At 45.3% G+C, this 25,057-nt stretch overlaps 1 protein-coding gene across 7 annotated transcripts in view; it reads left to right on the top strand.

The window, feature by feature from the left end:
- The first annotated feature begins 9,934 nt into the window (after positions 1-9,934).
- nrxn3a (neurexin 3a) overlaps positions 9,935-25,057 on the top strand; it is a 1,361,409-nt gene continuing 1,346,286 nt past the window's right edge. For all 7 annotated transcript variants that reach the window (XM_055640186.1, XM_055640188.1, XM_055640185.1 and 4 more), the window contains exon 1: positions 9,935-10,687. In XM_055640186.1, the coding sequence (XP_055496161.1) occupies positions 9,994-10,687 (694 nt within the window). In that variant the 5' untranslated portion in view covers positions 9,935-9,993. The remainder of the gene's footprint in view (positions 10,688-25,057) is intronic.

Genomic DNA, 25,057 nt, shown 5'->3' on the forward strand with positions numbered 1-25,057 from the left:
TAACCAGCTTGGAGGGGATGATAGTATTAAATGCCGAATTGTAATCAATGAATAACAGCCTGACATATGAGTTTTTGTTGTCCAAGTGGCCCAGATTGGAGTGGAGGGCCAGCAAGATCGCATCCACCGTTGATCTGTTGTGGCGGTAAGCAAACTGCAGTGGGTCCAGGATTTTGTCGAGGTAGGAGTTCGAGGTCGAGGGCAAGGGGTCACGCCAGCTTCCTGTCACAACAGCAAAAGAGGGCAGGAGTAAGTCGGGTATCTGTAATATTGTCACATGTAGGAATCCGGTTCTGGTCAGCAGCAGCCCGTCTGCGTTTTTAGTATCTGTAATATTCGGGGAGTATCTGTAATATTGTCACATGTACCGAGGTACAGTTAAATGTCGCAATCTAATCAGATGTACATACATGGATGCAATCAGTTCAGGCTCAAATATAATAGATAGAGCAAAGGAAAAATATAGAATGAAGAATACAGATTTCAAAAGACAAAAGACTAAGACTAAAACCATAGACTGTCCAATGTATTCGAGAGAATTAGTTATAGCCCTCAGGGCTAACATAATCAAGGGATAAGGGGAGAATTTTGGATAATTAGCTATGATCATATTGAATGGCTCGAATGGCCTACTCCTGCACCTATTTTCGATGAGATGGGATCTTATTGAAACATATAAGATTATTAAGGGTTTGGACAGGCTAGAGGCAGGAAACGTGTTCCCGGTGTTGGGGGAGTCCAGAGCCAGGAGCCACAGTTTAAGAATAAGGGGTAAGCCATTTAGAATGGAGATGAGGAAACACTTTTTCACACAGAGGGTTGTGAATCTGTGGAATGGAGATGAGGAAACACTTTTTCACACAGAGGGTTGTGAATCTCAGAAGGCAGTGGAGGCCAATTCTCTGGATACTTTCAAGTGAGATAGAGCTGTTAAAGATAACGCAGTCAGGGGATATGGGGAGAAGGCAGGGATTGGGTACTGATTGTGGATGATCAGCCATGATCATATTGAATGGCGGTGCTGGCTCGAAGGGCCAAATGGCCTACTCCTGCACCTATTGTCTATTGTCTACTGTCTTTTGCCTATTGCCTATATAATGTCTGCAATGGGGTAGAGGTGAATCGAACAGTACACTATGGAATGGAAGGACCGTTCAGAAGCCTGATAATGGAGGGCATGAAGCTGTTTCTTCATGCATATCTCCTTGTATCTAATTCTACAATGATGTCCTTTAGCGGGGATTCCATTAGCGGTCTTGTTCCTATGAATGCCTCCTGAGTACTGAGCAAAGTACCAGTGCATCATCAGTATACTCGAGAGATGCGGCAGATTACTGGATTAGATTTAATTGTGAGAATGCCTGGTCCCCAGCCAGATAATGGATTTGCAATAACAGTAATGGAACAGGATGCTGCTAAACTCTTTCCTGAAATTCGAGACAAGGGTCAGGGAGAGGAAATCGGATATCCGAGGCCAACACTTCAGCCTTGTACCAAGTAACTTTTTGCACTTAATAGTAGTGCCATTCTTTAGTCCAGTTTAGTTTATTGTCACGTGTACCGAGGTGCAGTGAAAAGCTTTTGTTGCGTGCTAACCAGTCAGCAGAAAGGCAATACATGATTACAATCGAGCCGTTGACAGTGTACAGATACATGATAAGGGAATACATTTTAGTGGCAAAGCGGGCAAAGTCCGATCAAGGATAGTCCACGGGTCTCCAAAGAGGTAGATAGTAGTTCAGCAATGCTTTATTGAGGTAGGATGGATCAGTTGCCTGATAACAGCTGGGAACAAACTGTCCCTTAATCTGGTGGTGTCCGTTATCAGAGGGGAGAAGAGGGAGTGACCGGGGTGCGACTGGTCCTTGATTATGCTGCTGGCCTTGCCGAGGCAGCGTGAGGTGTAGATGGAGTCTATGGAAGGGAGGTTGGTTTGTGTGATGGTCTGGGCTGCGTCCACGTTGAGATGCAATACTTGTTCCCATGCCATAAGGGCCTGTCCCACTTAGGTGATATTTTAGGCGATTGTCATAGCCGTAGCAGGTCACCGGAAAAACGGGGACTGGACCCCCCCCCCCCCCCCCCCCCCCATGACAATGTCTACGACAACCTACCATCTAGTCAACGGCAAGCTACGGCAAGCTATCGACAAAAAATTAGGACGTCCACCTACGACCACACAGGTGAAAACCGACGACGACCTACGTCCACCCGCGCCAAGCTATGACCCTGTCGGCGACAACTGAGGACAATTCAGTCGCCAGCACCTGTCGCCGGTTGACGTAGGTAGTCGCCAATGGAATTCACCGAAGTCAGCACCCGGCCACAAACAACGTCACCTGGCGACAACCTGTGGCAGCACCTACGTCAATTCAATTCAATTCAATTTAATGAGCTTTATTTGTGCAGAACATCAGTGTGTGTACAGTTCATACACCCAGCAACACAACACAATATACCACACACGTCACATACCAGCAGTCCAACAGTGGTCTGTAGGTAAAACATGCAATGCACAATACATGAAGAATAGGCAATAAAAACATTAAAAGAATGTTAAACATGAATATATAAATAAATAGATCAACTATTCATGTGTCTAATGGATGTAGGCACAAAACTCGACATGGCTCTCTTAGTCCTGATTGTGAGTGGCCTGTATCTCTGGCCTGAGGGCAGAAGACTGTATTGGCTGTGCAGTGAGTGAGTGGTGTCTGAGGCTATTTTTGTTCCTTTTAGTTTAGTCCTTCTATGGTAAATACTGCTCAGTGGTTCCTGCTCCAGTCCAATTATTTTACTGCTCATTGATATGATTTTGTACAGTGGGTTGGGACGGATGTTGTATAGTGACCCAAACCAGGCTGACATATTGAAGGAGAAGTCAAGCTACGTTCATGTCACCGACTGCCCTGGAATACTCTCGAACATGTTGAAAATCCAGCAGTGACCAGAAAGACACTACGACTCTTTGGAGAGGACTGAGGAGAGGACTCACTACCCTACAGGCGACACCCCGGCAACCATGTGGCGACAGGCTAGCCGCCTAAAAAATCGCCTAAGTGGGACAGGCCCTTTGTAGAAATACCCCATGGAGTCAATCAAAAAATTAAGTGGGGAGTTCTTCCCATCAGTCTGAATTAACTGTGAGATCTAACCATAGCTAAACCATGCAGTTTGCGGGACGTTAGAATAGCTGTTTATCTGTAATGTCAATAGCATTCTATCTCGAAGTAATTGATTGTGAGGCTTTTTGTTAAGTGCCTCTTCCTGCCAGGAACATGTTTGTAAAACAAATCTGTCATCAGAGTTATGCTTTCTCAAATGATATGCCTTGGCATTTTCTATGCTTGCTCACTTGGACGGTAAGACTTAGGGAAAAAGAGAAATTGCAATTCACGTTCCAGCCTTTGATATAATGAATCTCTTTTCAGTTGTTGTGCCTGCGATGTGTGTCTGTGTGTGTGTGTGTGTGTGGACATTTGCCAATTTACAGTTAGCAAGGTGCCACAAATGCTTGGAGAGCATTGGGAAGTTGATCTTTTCATGATGGCTTCAGTGGAATGTTGGACAGGGCATCGGATTAACTGGATGCTACAGCTGGGCACAATTTTAACCTAACCCGCACACCTATAAAGTGATGATTGCTTTAGCCCTCTTGTAATAATCAGTGCAGACTAGTTGAATGGTTTTGGCACAGTGGTCGCTGAGTCTACGCTTGGTCTCTCATTGGTTTTGCCCCATCGATTGCCCCATGGCGGCAGGGTGGCACAGCGGGTAGAGTTGCTGCCTCACAGTGCCAGAGATCCGGGTTCGATCCTGTCTACGGGTGCTGTCTTGATGGAGTTTGTACATTCTCCCCGTGACCGCGTGGGTTTTCTCCAGGTGCATGGGTTTCCTCACACCTTCCAAAGTCGTGCAGATTTGTAGGTTCGTTGGCTCTGATAAAAATTGTAAATTGTCCCGAGTGTGTGTGGGATAGTGCTAGTGTACGGGGATCGCTGTTCGGCACGGACTCGGTGGGGCCGAAGGGCCTGTTTCCGCGCTGTATCTCTAAAGCGAAAGCCAAACGTTACTTATCCATGTTCTCCGGAGATGGTGCCCGACCCACTGAGTTGCTCCAGCACTTTGTGTCTTTTGTTCTTTGGGCAATGCGTTTCCATGTAAACTTTTTGTTCTTGGCTCTAACAAGCCTGAAATAGACCGGATAACTTCTCTTTGGCTTGAGATAAATGGATGGCTTTAATAATTGATGATTGTGTCTTTCCTTCAAAGGAAATGAAAATAACTTTTAAAGCAGATGGATGATGAGTTGAGAAAGCTAGAATATCTAGCAAAGCCATTATTAACTTGCAATTATATTTTCATCCTTAAATTTCTTTTAAAATGAAAATTTCAGCTGAAAGTCCTGCTTTGCAAAATTGTTTTTTTTAGTAGATAGTGACTGTGAAGTTGGTCTTATTCTCATCTGGGACCTGATTTAATGTAGATTATGTACATATTAGAAGGTAGATAAAAATGCTGGAGAAACTCAGCGGGTGAGGCAGCATCTATGGAGCGCAGGAATAGGTGACGTTTCGGGTCAAGACCCTTCTTCAGACTGATGTGGGGGTGGAGGGGGGGGGGGACGGGAAGAAGAAAGGAAGAGGTGGAGACATTGGGCTGTGGGAGAGCTGGGAAGGGGAGGGGAAGGAGGGAGAAAGCAAGGACTACCTGAAATTGGAGAAGTCAATAGACAATAGGTGCAGGAGTAGACCATTCGGCCCTTCGAGCCAGCACCGCCATTCAATGTGATCATGGCTGATCATCCACAAATAGTACCCCATTCCTGTCTTCTCCCCATATCCCTTGACTCCGTTATTTTTAAGAGCCCTATCTAGCTCTCTCTTGAAAACATCCAGAGAACCTGCCTCCACCGCCCTCTGAGGCAGAAAATTCCACAGACTCTGTGAGAGAAAGTGTTTCCTCATCTCCGTTCTAAATGGCATACTCCTTATTCTTAAACTGTGGCCCCTGGTTCTGGTCTCCCCCAACATCGGGAACATGTTTCCTGCCTCTAGTGTGTCCAAGCCCTTAACAATCTTATATGTTTCAATGAGATATCCTCTCATCCTTCAAAACTCCAGAATGTACAAGCCCAAGTGCTCCATTCTCTCAGCATATGACAGTCCCGCCATCCCGGGAATTAATCTTGTAAACCTATGCTGGGGTTTAAACTGCCCAAGCGAAATATGAAGTGCTGCTCCTCCAATTTGCGGTGGGACTCACTGTGGCCATGGAGGAGGCCCAGGACAGAAAGGTCAGATTTGGAATGGGATGGGGAGTTGAAGTGCTGAGTCACCGGGAGATCAGATTGGTTAGTGTGAACTGAGCGGAGGTGATGGGCGAAGCGATCGCCAAGCCTGCTGGAAATCTTTTTCGATTTTTCCAGCATCTGCAGTTCTTTCTTTTGATTTTTTTTCAGCATCTGCAATTCTTTCTTAAACATGTACGTAATATATTCTTTAGAAAGGTGTGAGCGTGATTATTATACACGGTCCTTAATAATGCAGCCTGTCCATTAGTTCTGCGTTGGCCATCTTTGAAATGCAAGGTCATGGAAGAAGAACTTCTGTAGAAGAGTCACGACCCGAAAGCCACCTATTTCTTTTCCCCAAGAATGCTGCCTGACCCGTTGAGTTACTCCAGCATTTTGTGTTTATCTTTGGTGCAAACCAGCATCTGCAGTTCCCAATGTCTCCAATTTCCCGTAGCCACATGTACCGAGCTACAGAAAAAAGCTTTTGTTGCGCGCTAACTAGTCAGCGGAAAGTCAAAACATGATTACAATCCGCCCATTTACAGTGTACAGATGTATGATAAGGGAGTAACGTTTAGTGCACGGTAAAGCCAGCAAAGTCTGATCACGAATTGTCCGAGGGTCATCAAAGGGTTCCATCCTGCACGTCATAGAGTAGGCATAGAACATAGCATTGGAACGGGCCCTTTGGCCCACAATGTTTGTGCCGAACATGATGCCAGATTAAACTGGGCTCAAATGTTGGTAAATGATCCATCTTTCCCGCTACTCCATGTACTTCGATGCACCTACCGAAAACTCACTGCCGTGTCTGGCACCACCCCCACCACCCTTGGCAGTGGTTGAATCCAGAACCAGGGGTCACAGTTTATGAATAAGGGGTAGGCTATTTAGGACTGAGATGAAGTAGAACTTTTTTTTTACCGGGAGAGTTGTGAATCTGTGGAATTCTCTGCCACAGAAGGCAGTGGTGGCCAATTCTCTGGATGTTTTAAAGAGAGCAGTTAGATATGGCTCTTAGGGCTAATGGAATCAAGGGATATGGGGAGAAAGCAGGAGCAGGGTACTGACTTTGGATGATCAGCCGTGATCGTATTGCATGGCGGTGCTGGCTCGAAAGGCCGAATGGCCTACTCCTGCTATTTTCTATATTTTTAATGCATCCCAGGGCCCCACCTTTCTCTGTGTTAAAAAAAAAAAACCTTGCCCTGCGCATCTCCATTGAACGTTTCCCTTCTCAGCTTCTACGCAGCTCTGCATTTGGATAGGATTTTGGACAGGAGAGGCCTGGAGGGATGCTGCCTAATGCCAGCAGAAAGGAGTAGCATCACAGTCATATAATGTGGAAACAGGCCCTTCAGCCCACCTTGTCCATGAAACTAACATGCCCCATCTGCACGAGTCCTACCTGCCTGCATGCGGCCCATATCCCTCTAAAGCTATCCGATCAATGTACCTATCCAAAAGGGTTTTTCAACATTGCTTTAGTACCTGCCCCATAACTTTCTCCTCCAGCAGCTTGTTCCATCTACCTACCACCCTTGGTGTAAAAGTTGCCTCTATTAACTCTTTCCCCACCACACCTTAAACCTATGTCCTCTGGTTGGTTCTGAGTCCCCCACTCCAGGTAAAAGACTGCATTCACCTTGTCTTCTACACCTCTATAAGGTTACCTCTCGCCCTTCTTCACTTCAAGGAATAAAGTCCTAGCCTGCTCAACCTTTCCCTACAGCTCAGGCCCCAAAGTCCAGGCCACATCGTCGTAAATCTTCTCTGCACTCGTTCCAGCTTCACAACAGCCTTCCTATAACAGGGTGACCAAAACTTAACACAATACACCAAATGTGGCCTCACTAAAATGTCTTGTCACGGTGGTCAAGGTGGGGCAGCGGTAGACTTGCTGCCTTACAGCGAATGCTGCGCCGGAGACCCAGGTTCGATCCCGACTACGGGTGCTGTCTCTCCTGAGTTTGTACGTTCTCCCCATGACTTGCCTGGGTTTTGTCCGACATCTTCGGTTATCCTCCCACACTCCAGAGATTGTTGGTTAATTGGCTTGGTAAATGTAAAAATTGTCCCTAGTGGGTGTAGGATAGTGTTAATGTGCGGGGATCGCTAGTCGGCGCGGACCCGGTGGGACAAAGGGCCTGTTTCTGCGCCGTCTCTCTAAACTAAACTAAACTTATTGCCATAACGTAGAATTATCTGCCTCAGAGGGTGGTGGTGGCCGGTTCTCTGGATGCTTTCAAGAGAGAGCTAGATAGGGCTCTTAAAGATAGTGGAGTCAGGGGATATGGGGAGAATGCAGGAACGGGGTACTGATTGGGGATGATCAGCCATGATCACATTGAATGGCGGGTGCCGGCTCGAAGGGCCAAATGGCCTACTCCTGCACCTATTGTCTATTGTCTATAATAATTCTGATAAAGCTTACTACCCCTTTCCCCTTCCACTCCTGAGGCTTACAATCCATTTGAGATCAGAAGCGTTAATATCAGTAAGGCAGGTGTGGCCTGGCAAAGGCTCTCAGTGGCATTACCCTGCATCAAGCAGCAGAACTCCAGCAAGACTGGGATCCTCGTGGATTCCAACAGCGAAATGTATTGACAAATGTTGCGCCATCTGTCACTCAGTAACTCTTGGACGTGTGCATTCCACTGGGTAGTGAAAGCAATTGCATGAGTCATTTTCAAAAGGAAATGCTTTAAAAAAAAAAAAAAAAAATCTATTTTGCAAGTCCTTGAGGAAAGAATGGCAGAGTGGGGCTCATTGGTTGCAGTATCAAGAAGTCATCATAGACATAATGGCCATCTCTCTAACCCATACAGATTTATATAAAGTGCAAGTTTGTTCCTGGTGCCAGCAAATGGGAATATATCTCAATTGGAATCAAGCCAAGGAAGTGGATATTTACAAACACACTTTATGGTGCTTCAGAAATCTTTGGCTGAGGATATTTTTCAGCTTCTGATACTTTCTGTTTGTTTGAATTGTTCTCATGGAGATTTAGACCAGAATGTCACGTTGTGCAGCAATGTTAACGCATTGGAGTTTATTTGTTTCCAGAGAGCAGATTCTGATAGAGCTGTGCATTTGTGCAGATTACACTATCATAGATACATAGAAAATAGGTGCAGGAGGAGGCCATTCGGCCCGTCGAGCCAGCACCGCCATTCATTGTGAACATGGCTGATCGTCCCCAATCAATAACCTGTGCCTGCCTTCTCCCCATATCCCTTGATTCCATTAGCCCCTAGAGCTCTATCTAATGCCCCTGTCCCACTTAGGAAACCTGACCAGAAACCTCTGGAGACTGCGCCCCACCCAAGGTTTCCGTGAGGTTGCAGGTGGTTGCCGGAGGTTGCAGGAGGTTGCAGGTAGTGGAAGCAGGTAGGGAGACTGACAAAAACCTCCGGTAACCTCTGGGAACTGCACGGAAACCTTGGGTGGGGTGCAAAGTCTCCAGAGGGTTCTGTTCAGGTTTCCTAAGTGGGACAGGGGCATAACTCTCTCTTAAATCCATCCAGTGACTTGGCCTCCATTGCCCTCTGTGGCAGGGAATTCCACAAATTCAAAACTCTCTGGGTGAAAACGTTTTTTCTCACCTCAGTCTTAAATGGCCTCCCCTTTATTCTAAGACTGTGGCCCCTGGTTCTGGACTCGCCCAACATTGGGAACATTTTGCCTGCATCTAGCTTGTCCAGTCCTTTTATAATTTTATATGTTTCTACAAGATAGCCCCTCATCCTTCTGAACTCCCGTGAATACACGCCCAGTCCTTTCAATCTTTCCTCATATGACAGTCCCGCCATCCCAGGGATCAATCTCGTGAACCTGCGCTGCACCGTCTCAATCACATTGGAAGTTTATGTGTTTCCAGAGAGGACTGTGATAGAGTTGTGCATTTGTGCAGATTACCTTGTCCTTACAGGTTTTCGCAACAGAATAAATTTGCTAATCGGAGCTAAATTAATTAGCTACTTATTATGATTGCGGTATATTCGAGCTCAATCAGCACACAGTCTGATGAAAATGCGATTGATGTAGAACTATGCAAATTTCAAAGGATTTTTTTTTAATGGTGTGTTTTTAATTTATTTTTTTTACAGGTTGTGAGGCTGATCGTGGCTTCCTTTGAGATGGTGGCAACGACCAATGCATTCAGGCATCATGTGGCCTCTGTGGAATCGAGCCACGGCGTGCAAGAAGTGATGTGAGAGGATTAATCTGCGAACTGCTGAAAAAATAAAACAAATCGCAGCCAAAATTGCGCCTCTTCGCTGTAGATGGCAGAATTGGTCTTGACAGGTTGAGGATTGACTGAAATCCCAGTTTACTTGTTTGGTTGCCAGCCATCCGCTGAAGACTTCAGCACATTCACAATTTGCCATCGCCTCTCATTAGAAGTTTGCCCTGAATGAGCTGATTGATGCCGGCTGAGCACCGCGTGCTGCTGCTGTTGTTGGACCAACACCTTTGATTTGACCTCACCGACACTGTGGTCGTGACCTTTGAAATCGCCTGGCGGAGGGGCGTTTGCCGTCATTGTGGAGTTTTGATCCCCCACTGACAAACTGCACTTTTTTAGTGAACGGTTTTTATATATTTTGTTCTTCCCCCCCCCCCCCCCATCCCCACCCCTCCCCCCCCCCCCTTGTTCACTCCAGGACTTTACGCACTCGCGTGCACCTGGCATCATGATCAGCATGGATTCCTTCTGCTTCGTGCTGTTGCTAAGTTCGCTAGCGGGACTCTGCCTGGGCATCGAATTCACGGGAGCGCCAGGACTATGGACCCGCTACGCCAGGTGGGACGCCAGCACCCGGAGTGATCTCAGCTTCCAGTTTAAGACCGAGCTCTCCAGCGCCCTGCTGCTGTACTTCGACGACGGCGGCTACTGCGACTTTGTGCAGCTGATGATCGCGGAGGGGAAAGTCCAGCTCAAGTTCAGCATCGACTGCTTCGAGACCCAGCTCGGCATGGATAAGCTGGTGAATGACGACAAGTGGCACTTCCTCATGGTTTCACGCAACAACTTGAGAACCGTCCTCGTGTTGGACGGCGAAACGCGGTCGGCCGAAGTCCAGCCTCAGCGGCAGTACATGAAGATAGTCAGCGACCTGTTCATCGGAGGCGTCCCGCAGGATATCCGCAAGTCCGCGCTAACTCTGAACACCATACAAGACAAACCTCCTTTCAAGGGATATATTGAAGACTTGAAGTATGGGGACACTGCACCGTTGCTCTTGGGGAGCCAGTTTGTGAAGCTGGTCAAGGAAGGCCTTTGCACTGAAAACCCATGTGAAAATGGTGGGATTTGCTCTTTGGTCGAAGCTGAGGTTTCCTGTGACTGTTCCACCACGGGATATGTGGGGAGCTACTGCACTGAAGGTGAGAGAAAGGCTTTTCCTACTATTCAACGTACACCTGTTTACACTAACATGTTTGGCACGTTACATTAACACGTAGTAAAATGTTCATATTGGATTAAAATAAATCCATTAAGGCCTGTCCCACTTTCACAACCTAATCACACGACCTTTTTGTAATACTCGTGGACATTTTTCATCATGCTAGAAAAACGCCCCGACCTACTTGATGCCACGAGTACCTACGACTAGTATCCCGACCTGCTACGACTTTGTGCCGACCATGCTGCGAGTATGAGTCTTGGGCAAACTTGGCAAAGGTCGTGAATTAGGTCGTGAAAGTGCGACAGGCCCTTTATTCTGTGGAAATTTAACGGTTAGAACTTGTGATTCACCAAGTGGTTTAATGGTGGTTTTGTCGCCCATCTGTGCCCTGTGACCACGCATCATAGTTGAGGTTTCAGTTAAATTGTTTTAAACTTTGCCTCATGGTTTTTGGTCAGGGAGAACGTAAAAATGAGCTCTAATTTCGAAACCTGGATGGCTCCATGCTAAACCTGACAACGAGGGATCGGTAGGAGGGAGGAGGGGCTCTGCTGTCAGTGACCGGAGGACTGGTGATGGGATCTAGGGAGTGGGCAGGGCTGAAGATGTCCTGGTTGGGTTGCTCCGAGGCCTGGCCAAGCTGGCCATCCGCGAGTCACGGCGCCAGCTGGAAGAGGGCCTGGCCCGAGCCAGATGCTTGCGTGGTCACATCCGCGCCCGGGTGGTGATAGAGAGGGACATCATTGTATAGTAGTTATTTAGTATATTGTAACACAGTTGTCTGAAAATTTCAGTGTCTAGATATTCTTCTTGCGTATGGCGTGCACAGCCTAAAGTTGGAAGACAACTTGTTCTGTTTGATCTTCTGTTTGTGCACGCCAGGTTGATTGCATTCGTCAAAACGGGGTGGACCACAGGGTGAAGGTTGCAATCTCCCAACCCCAGATAATTTGGTGATTTTGTACTATGGTGGTGGGTGTGTCACTGCGGTTTTGTTTTGTAACATGATCGCAATTAAATAAATTAATTTTGATACAAAAAAAAAACCCATGACAATGATGGGTTAGCGAGATGTCCTAATCTTTGATCTCCCTGGAAGCATTCACTGATCTAAAGTTAAAGATGAACAATAAACACTGGAGAAGACCAGCTAGAACCATCAGAAGTATCACCCCAAGCACATCAAATGCTAAGATATCTTGAATGTCACCCTTGATTAGGCTAACTGAAAGTTTCTATTATTCTATTACCCACCCATCCATATTTAAGTCGGATTGATTTTTCCAAAAACAAGTGTGCATTATGTCTTCTTCTTTAAGTTTTGTTTCTCATGGAATTCGCTTCAAAATGTCCTTGTTTTAATGTTTCATTGAATATTTTCGGGGATTATGTTAATAAGAATATCTTGAGCTGAAAGTATAAATCCGTTGAAGAAGATGCTCTGTTTGTAAGTATATGTCAGTGCAGAACTGCAATGTTGGATGTTTTACAATTTGCTAAAAACCCAGGCAAACGACAAGAGAGTTTTAATGCATTTTTGTATGTGATTGTTTGATTCTTTGATTTTTAATCTTAACTCAATTGCATCATTTCATGATATAGCACTCACCTGGAACGATTGGACATTGCATCGACTGCCATTAGGATGTCTCTGTATATACGTTTGGTATTGTAGCTCCTCGCCTTGTCATGCTGTTTCATACTTTACCCATCTAAAAAAACAGTGTTGCTACCAACATGATGATTGTTGGCGGGTGTCTCCTCTTCAGAAGAAAATCAACAGTTTTTTTAGTTATTACAACAGTGTGTTTTCCCCAAGTGTATATTTCAGTTTTTTTCTTGTTTGTGCATTCCATATCTATTTGATCCAAACTTAGAACAAAATATCATGTGGTGAAACCGGTTCAAAACAATTCCAATCGATTGAATTGTGGTACAAGTTGAATGCCAAGTTTACTTGGATAAGTAGATATCAAGTTGACCCATTCGCCATGGAGATGGGGGCCACAAGTTTGTGCCTGGGTCTCACCACGCCATCAGTTACTAGTCTTCTTGGGAGATATCTTTCAGGAGTGAAAAAAACATTTCTGCAAGAAAACAATAGGTTTCATCGTGCAATATTGCGCCAAAACTGTGCTGGCCCATCAGCTGGTCACAGGGCAGGATGGTGACATCTTATTTAGACCCACAGCTCAGGTCATTAATCAGTTCCCCGCGCATGATTCAGGAGTTTCTTTTGACGGAAGAATCAGAAATGATTTGAAGTGCTGTTTGTGGAACAAAAAAAAAATGGAAAACAGTGGTGAGTTCACATTTTCCATACATTCATTGTAAGCAACAGAGAAGCAATGATTTATTTCAGTAAGTTGTACTTCTCTGGTCTTGTTCCCATACGTTTTTCTTTGGTTGAGTTAAAAAAAAAAACACACCCCACCCCCAGCAAAAATGGTTAGTGAGAATCTTTTTTAAAGAGCATTCAATGTGTCGGAAAGAAGATTCATCATTGATAAAAGTCGAATCGCAAAAAATTGGGAACAGAATACTTGATCGCTGAACTTTGTGTGGCTTTCCAGGAAACTTCATTGCAGATATTTCAAAAGACTTGGTACTTGTTGAATGAACTTGTGCCTTATTCAGATGAATGAAACAATTTAACAAAACTGTACGTTCCTGTGTGTTCTTTGCTTTTCAACACGGGCATTTTATTATTAGCCCGGGAGAATACAGCTTGCTCTCATTGTGGGTAAAAGTTACGACCAAAATGCACCTTCCAAAAGGAGCTTTTTAAACAGTGATCTGAAAATGTGTGTTTTCATTATCGGAACCAATAGATATTTTAGTGAAGATCTACTTTCAGGAATGCCTGCAGTTTATCGCAGATACACAGAGCCCATATAGTTTCGAAGCCATGAACTGTTATAGATTTATAGTCGATCAATAATTACAAGTTAATGCCCAGGAGACTTCAGGTAGATTATTATTGTTCCAACAGCTTGCACTTCTAAATTCCCTTTGGCAACGATCCATTAGCATATTTTTCTGCAGTCTTCCTATCACTTGATGTTCATCATGATCAATATCTCCTAAAGAAATGCAACATTAGGGGGTAGAAATGTATCGTTGGTTGCATGACCTAAATTGGCAATGCCACGGCACGTACACGCAGTAATCCGCTTCTGAAACATGCATCCTTTAACTTCACTGAAATTAATTTTATGAGGCAGAGCAGATGGTGCAAAAAAAACGCACTCTGCGGGCAGTGCATGTAACAAAGTAGAAATCATTGGTAATTTCAGAAAACTCAATTGATTGGGCGTCTTGACTTTAACCAAGTCTTCTGCATCTGGCAGAAAGCTTGCTGGCAAACTTTTTATTCCAGCTTAAAAAGACTATTTAACGATGCCATCAAGTGCATTAACTCGATTTTAGGAGGATTTTTAGATACAAAAATGGCATACTTGGTGTATGTCATTATGTCATGCAGCGAGGAAATAGGCCCTTCAGCCCAACTTCCCCTTGCTGACCACATGCCCCATCTTTATTGGTCCCACCTGCCTTTGTTTAGCCCAGATCCTCTAAACCTGTCCTATCTATGTACTTGTCTAATTACTTCTTAAACGTTGCAATAGTCCCTGCCTCAACTATCTCCTCTGGCAGCTCGTTCCATATCCCCACCACCCTTTGTGTAAAAAAGCTACCCCCAACTCCGATTAAATCATCCCCCTTTCACCTTAATCCTATGTCCTTAAACAGAACCTCCCATATATTTTAAATAACATTCACGGGAGGATTTATTTCAATCAATGGTTTTTATTCGAATTCACTTTGGATTCTCTTAATGTCATTTCCTTGCCATGGCTGCTTAATCAGCCACTGATGGCCACAAAGCTGACAGATGAATGGATGGACATGGGCTGTCCCATGGTGTTTTGGGAACCTCTTTAAGTCGAGGATACGACTTAGAGTACTAACAAGATCACAGAGGCACCAATCCAGACTTTTGGTCGTCACCTTCAAATAGTTTTATCTTAATTGGTGTTCAGGCCACATATCTGAGAAACATGTTAATCAACAGATCTTGGCTGGCTATGCAATTGTACAGTGTAATGCTGGGGGGGTTTTCAGAATGATTTTCATTCAAGATTATTTTTATCTGAAATGAAAAACAATAGCTGCATCTGGGGTCATTTTTGATACATTAGAGAATTGAGCAGGCACATGCTGGTTGCCATTAGGCCTTGCAGCTCAATCTTGGATTGTTATTTTTAAGGCGAAGGTTTACAGGTTCTTGATTAGTACGGGTGTCAGGAGTTATGGGGAAAAGGCAGGAGAATAGGGTTGAGAGGGAGAGATAGATCAGCCTTGATTGAATGGTGGAGTAGACCTGATGGACCGAATGGCCTAAATCTGCTCCTATAACTTATGAACACGATTTCTGTGTCGTGGGTGAATTCCTTCTCTCCAGAGATGCTGCCTGACCCGCTGAGTTACCCCAGCATTTTGTGTCTATCTTTCCTGCCTTATCTAATTGGTACACTAGAACCTCTAGATATCTGAATGTTAATCACGTTTGAGGTACAAATAGTGTTAATAATTCACTCACCTGCCCCCAGAGAGTATTGCGAGAAGGCATATTTAATTTTAAAGATGTCTGGATTTGTTCCAATGAAAGATTCCAGTACAAGGATATTCACAGACAAATGGCTGATGAGTTAATCTGCAGGTGATTATACATATAATTGACAAAGCTACTGGGATAATAAATAGGCTTTGGCAAAATGGCATTGTGGATTGGCAAGATAGGAGTGATAACATTGATATTCTGTTACACCATAATAATAACATATTATGGATTTGAGAATTATTTTTCCATGCCATTGACCTTATTTTCAAGGATGCTCCTGCACTGATACATAGTCATCGATTCATACAGTGTTGTAACAAGCCCTTCGGCTCAACTTGCCCACTCCGACCAACGTGCCCCAACTTCACCAGTCACACCTGCCTGCGTTTGGTCCATATCCCTCAAATACCTGTCCTAGCCGTGTACCTGTCCAACTGTCTCTTTAACGCAATGATAGCAGATGCCTCAACTACCTCCTCGTTCCATATATCTACCACCTTTTGTGTTACCACTTGGATAACTTTATAAAATCTCCCCCTCCCCTCACATTAAACCTATGTCCATTTCTTCTTCTTCTTGCGTATGGCGTGCACAGCCTAAAGTTGTAGGGCAACTTGTTCTATTTGATTGTGCACGCCGGGTTGATTGCATTCGTCGAAACAGGTCGGACCCACATGAAGGTTGCAATCTCCCACCCCCCTATGTCCACTGGCTCTCGATTTCCCCAACTCTGGGTAAAAGGCTGTACATTTACCCTGTCTATTCTTCTCATGAACTTGCGCACGATATAAGGCTTCTGCGGAAACAATCTGCAATGAAGAACATCCTGGATTTCAACCCTATTTTGTTTCACCCTGTTGAAGAATTCAGCTGAAGCCCAGCTAAACCACAGCTTTGGCACCTCCAATTAAAGGCGGCTTAACAAAGTCTTCATAAAGCTCGAGGACTTCTTGACTGTGGCACGCAATGTCCCGACTGATGAAGGCAAGCATACAATAATTCAACTGAAATCTCAAGAGGCTTGGCCTGTATTTTGGAAGATGCATCTCAAGTTAGGATCGTAGAGTGATACAGCGTGGATACTGGCTCTTCGGCTCATCTTGCCCACACCGACCAACATGTCCCATCTACACTAGTCCCACCCGCCTGCATTTTGGTCTCTCAAAGCTTGTCCTATTCACGTACCTGCCTAAATGTTTCATAAACATTGGGATAGTCCCAGCCTCAACTACCTCCACTGGCAGCTCGTTCCATACACCCACCACCCTTTTGTATGAACAAGTTACCCTTGATATTCCTATTAAATCTTTTCCCCTTCACCTTAAATCTATGTCTTTTGGTCCTTGGTTCCCCTACTCTGGGAAAGAGACTCTGTGCATCTACCTGATCTATTCCTCTCACAATTTTGTACACCTCCATGAGATCTCCCCTCATCCTCCTGCGCTACAAGGAATAGAGACCCAGCCTACTCAACCTCTCCCTATAGCTCACACTCTCGAGTCCTGGCACCATCCTCTCAATTTCTGTTGACTTGGAAGCATTTTCTTGTTAAATCAAAATGGCGTTAAAAACAAATTTGAAAATAATCAGATCTTCAGTGTTTAATACTGTAGTCAAACATTTTAATTCATTCCTGTATTTCACATCTGGTGCTTCCAGTCTGAAATTCATTTTGCAAGCACCTCAATCAATTGTCATTTGCATCTGAATTGACACAAATCTGCTCTATTTACATAGAGATTGCCTTGGACATGTTATTTTGCCCCAGTAAATTCTTGATAAATTCCCGATTAAACACTGCGATTGCATTTCAGTCTTTGATCCTGAAAGGTTAACATTATTATGGATCAGACTATCTGAGTGAAGGCGTCAAAGGGGCCTGAAAGTAAATAAATTGATATATATTTTCATTATATCAATTTTCTAATCCCTTGACATAGTTTCAAGGCTGTAAAATCAGTGCCACATAATTATTCCTAAATATATTCACGGTCTGCCTTTCAATTGCATTCTCCTGGGTCTGAATGATGTCTTCAGAAAACTCATTGCCACACAAGGCCGTGATCGCCAAGTCAATTGATATTTTTAAGGCAGAGATTGACAGATTCTTGATCAGCTGAGTTCATGTTCATAAGTGATAGGAGCAGAAATAGGCCATTCGGCCCATCAAGTCTGCCCCGCCACTCAGTCTTGGCTGATCTGCCTCTCCCTTTAAGGTTTCAAGGGTTTCAAGGTCATTTTATTGTCACATGTACCAACTAAAGTACAGTGAAATGTACATTATCCTGCCTTCTCCCCATAACCCCTGACGCACGTTCTAATCGAGAGTTGCCCAAACACTGTGTGATTTTTCTTAATCGACCAGTTCCCTGTGTCTCTTAGTACGAGGATGTTGCCAGGACTAGAGGGTGTGAGCTATAGGGAGAGGTTGAGTAGGCTGGGTCTCTATTCCATGGAGCGTAGGAGGATGAGGAGAGATTTTATAGAGGTGTATAAAATCATTTGAGGAATAGATCAGGTAGATGCACAGAGTATTTTACCCAGAGTAGGGGAATCGAGGACCAGATGACAAAGGTTCAAGGTGAAGGGGAAATATTTAATAGGAATCCAAGGGGTAATTTTTTCCCCTTCACCTTGAGCCTGCTGCACTCCATGGGCTGCACTACGTCGGGACGGGTGAGGCGGGGCCGGACGCGGTGCTCCGACCCGACAGACCCCTCAACCCGAGTAGTAGCAGTCAAATACGGGACAAGGGCGATCCCGTACGGGACAAACCAATTTAGCCCAATATACGGGATGTCCCGGCTAATACGGGACAGTTGGCAACCCTAGCGTGATGTGACCAGAGTTGTACCGATTGCTGTCACTCTCTCTGCAGTCCCTGTGCGCCCGAAGAGTCAGAAAGCCGTCCACATTCGCACTAGACGCCGGGATGTCCACATGGAGTCATGTCCCCCAAACACCGAGATCACTGCACTCATGGCACTCCCTCCGAGTCCTCACCAGTGCAGGCAGCACGTCCATCTTGTTTTTCAACGACCTCACATTCTCCACTGTGATGGAAGGCAAATAACTGGTACCTTCATGCCTGAGAGTAATTGCACACAGTCTGCGATGGACTTTCTGCTGGGTGTTTAAGGTAGCCACAGCTGCTTCTTGAAAGCAAGTAGTTGGCAAGTTATATCCTGACCCTTGTCGGTTTAGTTTAGTTTAGGGATACAGGCCCTTTGGCCCATCGGGTCCATACTGACCATGAGGTCAATTTACAATGGCCAATTAGAAACATTGAAAATAGGTGCAGGAGTAGACCATTCGCCCCTTCGAGACAGGACCACCATTCAATGTGTTCATGGCTGATCATCCAGAATCAATACCCTGTTCGCTGCTTTTTTCCCCATATCCCTTGATTCCATTAGCCCTAAAAAGATCACACCATCTGTTGAATACATCCAGTGAATTGGCCTCCACTGCCTTCTGTAGCAGAGAATTCCACTGATTCACAACTCTCTCGGTGAAAACTTTTCGCCTCATCTCAATCCTAAATGGCCTAGGTTCTGGACTCCCCCAACATCGGGAACATATTTCAAGCACCTAGAATTAACCTAGAAACTTGCACGTCTTTGGAACGTGGGAGGAAACCAGAGCACCCGAAGGAAACCCACGTGGTCACAGTGAGAACATGCAAACTCCACGCTGCCAGTATCAGATTGCAGGCTCAAACCCGGGTCTCCAGCTCTGTGAAGCAGCAGCTCTACCACTACACCACCACTGTGCCATCCTATCTTGGTACATTTTCCCTCATAAAAGATACCACTTATCTTGGTTTTGCCAAACCATCTGTTCCATTCCACCCTCTCGACTAAAATAGTATTGAGGCAATCAAAGCAGATCATTATGAAGATAGACTTGATGTCCATTTCTTTCCATAGCAAAGACAATGCAATATCAAAAAAATAATTTCAAAAACCATGATTCTGGATGGACTCAGTGGGTCAGGCAGCATCAGTAGGGGCAGACAGATAGGTAGTTAAGTTTTCGGGTCGAAACACCAGGACTCATCATCATTACAGTCACTGAAAGTAAGCATGCAGGTACAGCAAGCAGTGAAGAAAGTAAATGGCATGTTGGCCCTCATAACAAGAGGAGTTGAGTATAGGAGCAAAGAGGTCCTTCTGCAGTTGTACAGGGCCCTAGTGAGACCACACCTGGAGTATTTTGCACAGTTTTGGTCTCCAAATTTGTGGAAGGACATTCTTGCTATTGAGGGCGTGCAGCGTAGGCTCACTAGGTTGATTCCCGGGATGGCTGGACGATATGTTGAAAGATTGGAGCGACTGGGCTTGTATACACTGGTATTTAGAAGGTTGAGAGGATATCTTATTCAAACATATAAGATTATTAAGGGTTTGGACACGCTAGAGGCAGGAAACCTGTTCCCGATGTTGGGAGAGTCCAGAACCAGGGGCCGCAGTTAAAGAATAAGGGGTAAGGTATTTAGAACGGAGATGAGGAAACAGTTTTTCACACAGAGGGTTGTGAGTCTATGGAATTCTCTGCCTCAGAGGGCGGTGGAGGCCGGTTCTCTGGATGCTTTCAAGGGAGCGATAGATAAAGCTCTTAAAGAGAGCGGAGTCAAGGGAAATGGGGAGAAGACAGGAACGGGGTGCTGATTGTGGATGATCAGCCATGATCACAGTGAATGGCGGTGCTGCCTCGAAGGGTCGAATGCACCTATTGTCTATTGTCTATTGTCTATCTCTCTGCCTCCACAGATGCTGCTTGACCTGCTGAGTTACTCCAGCAGCATAGTTTTTGCTTCAGATCACACCATCTGCAGGCCCTGGTGTCACACAATTAATTGTTGGGATTTGGGACTGGGGAGAGGAGGTTTGGGAGATAAATAGCTCGGGACAATATCCCTGACATGAAACTAGTCTGGAGAAGAAATATTTCACACGCATAATCGAAGGCAGTAAAATTTGATAGTTATGATAATGGAAGGGATTGACATTTTATTTAATGGTAAATGTGAACTTCCTTTATATTTATTGAGGGGGATCTTATTAATTCATGAACCAATTTTCTTGCACAACCCACAGATACTCATTCTCCCCAAGTTACTTAAATCACACCAAACTTTCCTTTAGGGCATTGTGTATACATCTGCAACAGGTAAATCAAGCATTACCCCATTAACATCTAACCAACTTAACATCTCCTGTTGTTTATCTTTGACTGATTGCCTTCTTTGGCTCAACAGTTTCCATCGACTCAGCAACTGAGGAATAATAATGTCGCTGAGAATGTTTAATTATATTTCCATGAGCTTACACCCATGATTTGTACTCGCATTAATAATCAAATGTTGCTTCATCTATCTCTTTATGCTCATTAATTGCTTCCGCACTATCAGCTCGCATTGAAAGTCCATCTCACTTGTCCACTAAAAGATGATTTTCCAGCATCTGCAGTTCCTTCTTGAACATTATGCAGTGGAGTAACTCTCGCGGGTCAGCCAGCATCTCCGGAGAATGCCGATGGATTCAGTCTGAAGAAGGGACCAGGTCTCCAAATGTGAGGAAGGACGTTCTTGCTATTGAGGGAGTGCTGCGTAGGTTCACCAGGATAATTCCCGGGATGGCGGGACTGACATGTGTTGATTGAATGGAGCGGCTGGGCTTGTATACTCTGGAATTTAGAAGGATGAGAGGGATCTTATTGACAATAGACAATAGGTGCAGGAGTAGGCCATTTGGCCCTTCGAGCCACATAGGCCAAATGGTCCTTCAATGGGCCAAATGGCCCTTGAATGGCCATTCAATGTGATCATGGCTGATCATCCCCAATCAGCACCCAGTTCCTGCCTTCTCCCCATATCCCCTAACTCCGCTATTTTTACGAGCCCTATCTAGCTCTCTCTTGAAAGCATCCAGAGAACCTGCCTCCATCGCCCTCTGAGGCAGAGAATTTCACAGACTCACCACTCTCTGTGAGAAAAAGTGATTCCTCATCGCCGTTCTAAATGGCTTATTCCTTATTCTTAAACTGTGGCCCCTGGTTCTGGACTGCCCCAACACCGGGAGCATGTTTCCTGCCTCTAGCGTGTCCAAGCCCTTAACAATCTTATATGTTTCAATGAGATTTCCTCTCATCCTTCTAAACTCCAGAGTGTACAAGCCCAGTTGCTACATTCTTTCAGCATATAACAGTCCCGCCATTCCGGGAATTAACCTTGTAAACCTACGCTGCACTCCCTCAATAGCAAGAATGTCCTTCCTCAAATTAGAGGACCAAAACTGCACACAATACTCCAACTTCTCACTAGGCTCACTAGGGCTTGAAACATATAAGATTATTTAGCTATCTGGACTACACTTCTTAACACCCTGCTTCCTGTAAGGACTCCATCCCCTACACCCAATTCCTCCGTCTACGCCACATCTGCACCCAGGATGAGGTGTTCCACACCAGGGCATCGGATATGTCCTCATTCTTCAGGGAATGGGGGTTCCCCTCTTCTACTATAGATGAGGCTCTCACCAGGGACTCTTCTATACCCCGTGACTCTGCTCTCACTCCCCATCCCCCCACTTGTAACAAGGGCAGAGTCCCCCTTGTTCTCACCTTCCACCCTACCAGCCGTCACATGCATCAAATAATCCTCCGACATTTTCGCCACTCCAACATGACCCCACCACTTGCCATATCTTCCCATTTCCTCCCCTGTCTGCTTTCCGCAGAGACCGCTCCCTCCGTAACTCCCTGGTCAATTTGTCCCTTCCCACCCGAACTACCCCCTCTCCGGGCACTTTCCCTTGCAACCGCAAGAAATGCTACACTTGTCTCTTTACCTCCCCCCTTGACTCCATTCAAGGGCCCAAGCAGTCGTTCCAGGTGAGGCAGAGGTTCACCTGCACCTCTTCCAACCTCATCTATTGCATCCGCTGCTCTAGATGTCAGTTGCTTTATATCGGTGAGACCAAGCGTAGGCTTGGCGATCGCTTTGCTGAACACCTCCGCTTGGTTCGCAATAACCTACCTGATCTCCCGGTGACTCAGCACTTCAACTTCCCCTCCCATTCCGAATCCGACCTTTTTGCCCTGGGCCTCCTCCATGGCCAGAGTGAGGACCATCGTAAATTGGAGGAGCAGCATCTCATATTTCGCTTGGGCAGTTTGCACCCCAGCGGCATGAACATTGACTTCTCTAATTTCAGGCAGACCTTACTTTCTCCTCCCCTTCCCAGCTCACCCTCAGCCCACAGGGTCCACCTCTTCCTTTCTTCTTCCTGCCGCACCCCCCACCCTCACATCAGGCTGAAGAAAGGTTTTGACCCGAAACGTTGCCTATTTCCGTCGCTCCATAGATGCTGCCTCATCCGCTGAGTTTCTCCAGCATTTTTGTCTACCAAAGATTATTAAGGGTTTGGACATGCTAGAGGCAGGAAACATGTTCCCGCTGTTGGGGGAGTCCAGATCCAGGGGCCACATTTTAACAATTAGGGGTAAGCCATTTAGAATGGAGATGAGGAAAAGAAAATTCACACAGAGGGTTGTGGGTCTGTGGAATTCTCTGCCTCAGAAGGTGGTGGAGGCCGGTTCTCAGGTTGCTTTCAAGAGAGAGTTAGATAGAGCTCTTAAAGATAGCGGAGTCAGGGGATATGGAGAGAAGGCAGGAACGGGGTACTGATTGTGGATGATCAGCCATGATCACATTGAATGGCAGCGCTGGCTCGAAGGGCCGTATTGCGAAGTCCTGCACCTATTGTCTATTGACTTGAAACGTCACCTAAAATAGACACAAAAATATGGTGTAGCTCAGCGGGACAGGCTGCATCTCTGAAACGTCACCTACCCATATTCTCCAGAAATGCTACCTGACCTGCTGAATTACTCCAGCACTTTGTATCTTTTTTTTTTGTAAGCCAACATCTGCAGTTTCCTGTTTCTACATTTTTTTCATACAATACATCCACCACCCTACAGGATAAAATGTGTCCTGATTTTAAACTTTCTGAGACCTACTAATTTTATTCCTTTGCTAATTTTGCACGTTATCAAAATGAAATAGCACTTTATTATACTGCTATAAATATTGCAGATCTAAATCGAGGATATTCATCTGCACCAATCAGTTTGATTTTCAATTTGCATCATAAAATCACACAGCACGGAAACAAGTTCTTCAGACCAACTCGTCCTTGCTGAACAAGATGCCCCATCTAAGCCAGTCCCCGTTAGCCAGAGGTTGGACCATATCCCTCTAAACCTTTCCTGTCCATGTACCTGTCCAGGTGTCTTTTAAAAGCTGTTATAGTACTTGCCTCAACTACCTCCTTTGGTGGCTCGTCACACATACCCACCAGCATCTGAGTGAAAATGTTGCCCTTCACGTTAGTGTTAAACCATTCCTCCCTCACTTCAAACCAATAACGTATGGATGCTTTCGAGAGAGAGCTAGATGTGGCTCTTAAAGATAACGGAGTCAGGGGATATGAGGAGAAGGTAGGAACGGGGTACTGATTGGGGATGATCAGCCATGATCACATTGAATGGCTCGAAGGGCCGAATGACCTACTCCTGCACCTATTGTCTATAACCCTTAATAATCTTATGTTTCAATAAGATATCCTCTCATCCTTCTAAATTACAGAGTATACAAGCCCAGCCGCTCCATTCTATCAACATAAAATAGTCCTTTCATCCCGGGAATTAACTTGGTGAACCTACGCTGCACTCCCTCAATAGCAAGAACGTCCTTTCTCAATAGTCTATTGTCTATTACTCCTTAATTCACTCGAGCCTGTGCTGTATGAATGAATTAATGCAAAATCATTTATAATGCCAACGCAGTTCTAAGGGATCACTGTTGTTTAGTTTTCATTTAGAGATACAGCAGGGAAACGGGCCCTTCGGCCCACCGGGTCCGCACCGGTCAGCGATCCCCACACACTAGCATTCTCCTGCAACCGCTCGGGCCAATTTTTACATTTACCCAACCAATTAACCTACAAACCTGCACGTCTTTGGTGTGTGGGAGGAAACCGAAGATCTCGGAGAAAACCCACGCAGGTCACGGGGAGAGCGTACAAACTCCGTACAGACAGCACCCGTAGTTGGGATCGAACCTGGGTCTCTGGTGCTGCATTCGCTGTAAGGCAGCAACTCTACCGCTGCGCCACCGTGGCCATCCTAAAGTTGAAGTTAAAGTTGAAGCTGCCATCTGTCATATGTTCATAAGTTATAGGAGCAGAATTAGGGCATTCGGCCCATCAAGTCCTCTCCACCATTCAATCATGGCTGATCTATCTCTCCCCATAACCCCGGAACCCCAAACCAATCAAGCATCTATCTATCTCTGCCCCAAAATCTGTTTCCTCAGTTTTCTATTAAATCGTTCCCCTATCACCTTAAACCAATGTATGCCCTTTTTGGAGACACATAATGCTGGAGCAACTCAGCGGGACAGGCAGCATCGCTGGTGAGAAGAAATAGGTGACCTTCGGGTCGAGACCCTTCTTCAGACTTCAGACTTCAGACCCATTCCTTCTCCTCAGAGATGCTGCCTGACCCGCTAAGTTACTCCAGCATTTTGTGTCTACCTTCGATTTAAACCAGCATCTGCAGTTCTTTCCTGCACATTATACCCTTTTCGTTCTTGATTGCCCTACCTGAGGAAAAAGACTATGCATTCACCTTATTTATTTCCCTCATGATTTTATA

This window comes from Leucoraja erinacea, chromosome 9 (assembly GCF_028641065.1).
Source record: "Leucoraja erinacea ecotype New England chromosome 9, Leri_hhj_1, whole genome shotgun sequence".
In the NCBI taxonomy this organism is placed as follows: domain Eukaryota; kingdom Metazoa; phylum Chordata; class Chondrichthyes; order Rajiformes; family Rajidae; genus Leucoraja; species Leucoraja erinaceus.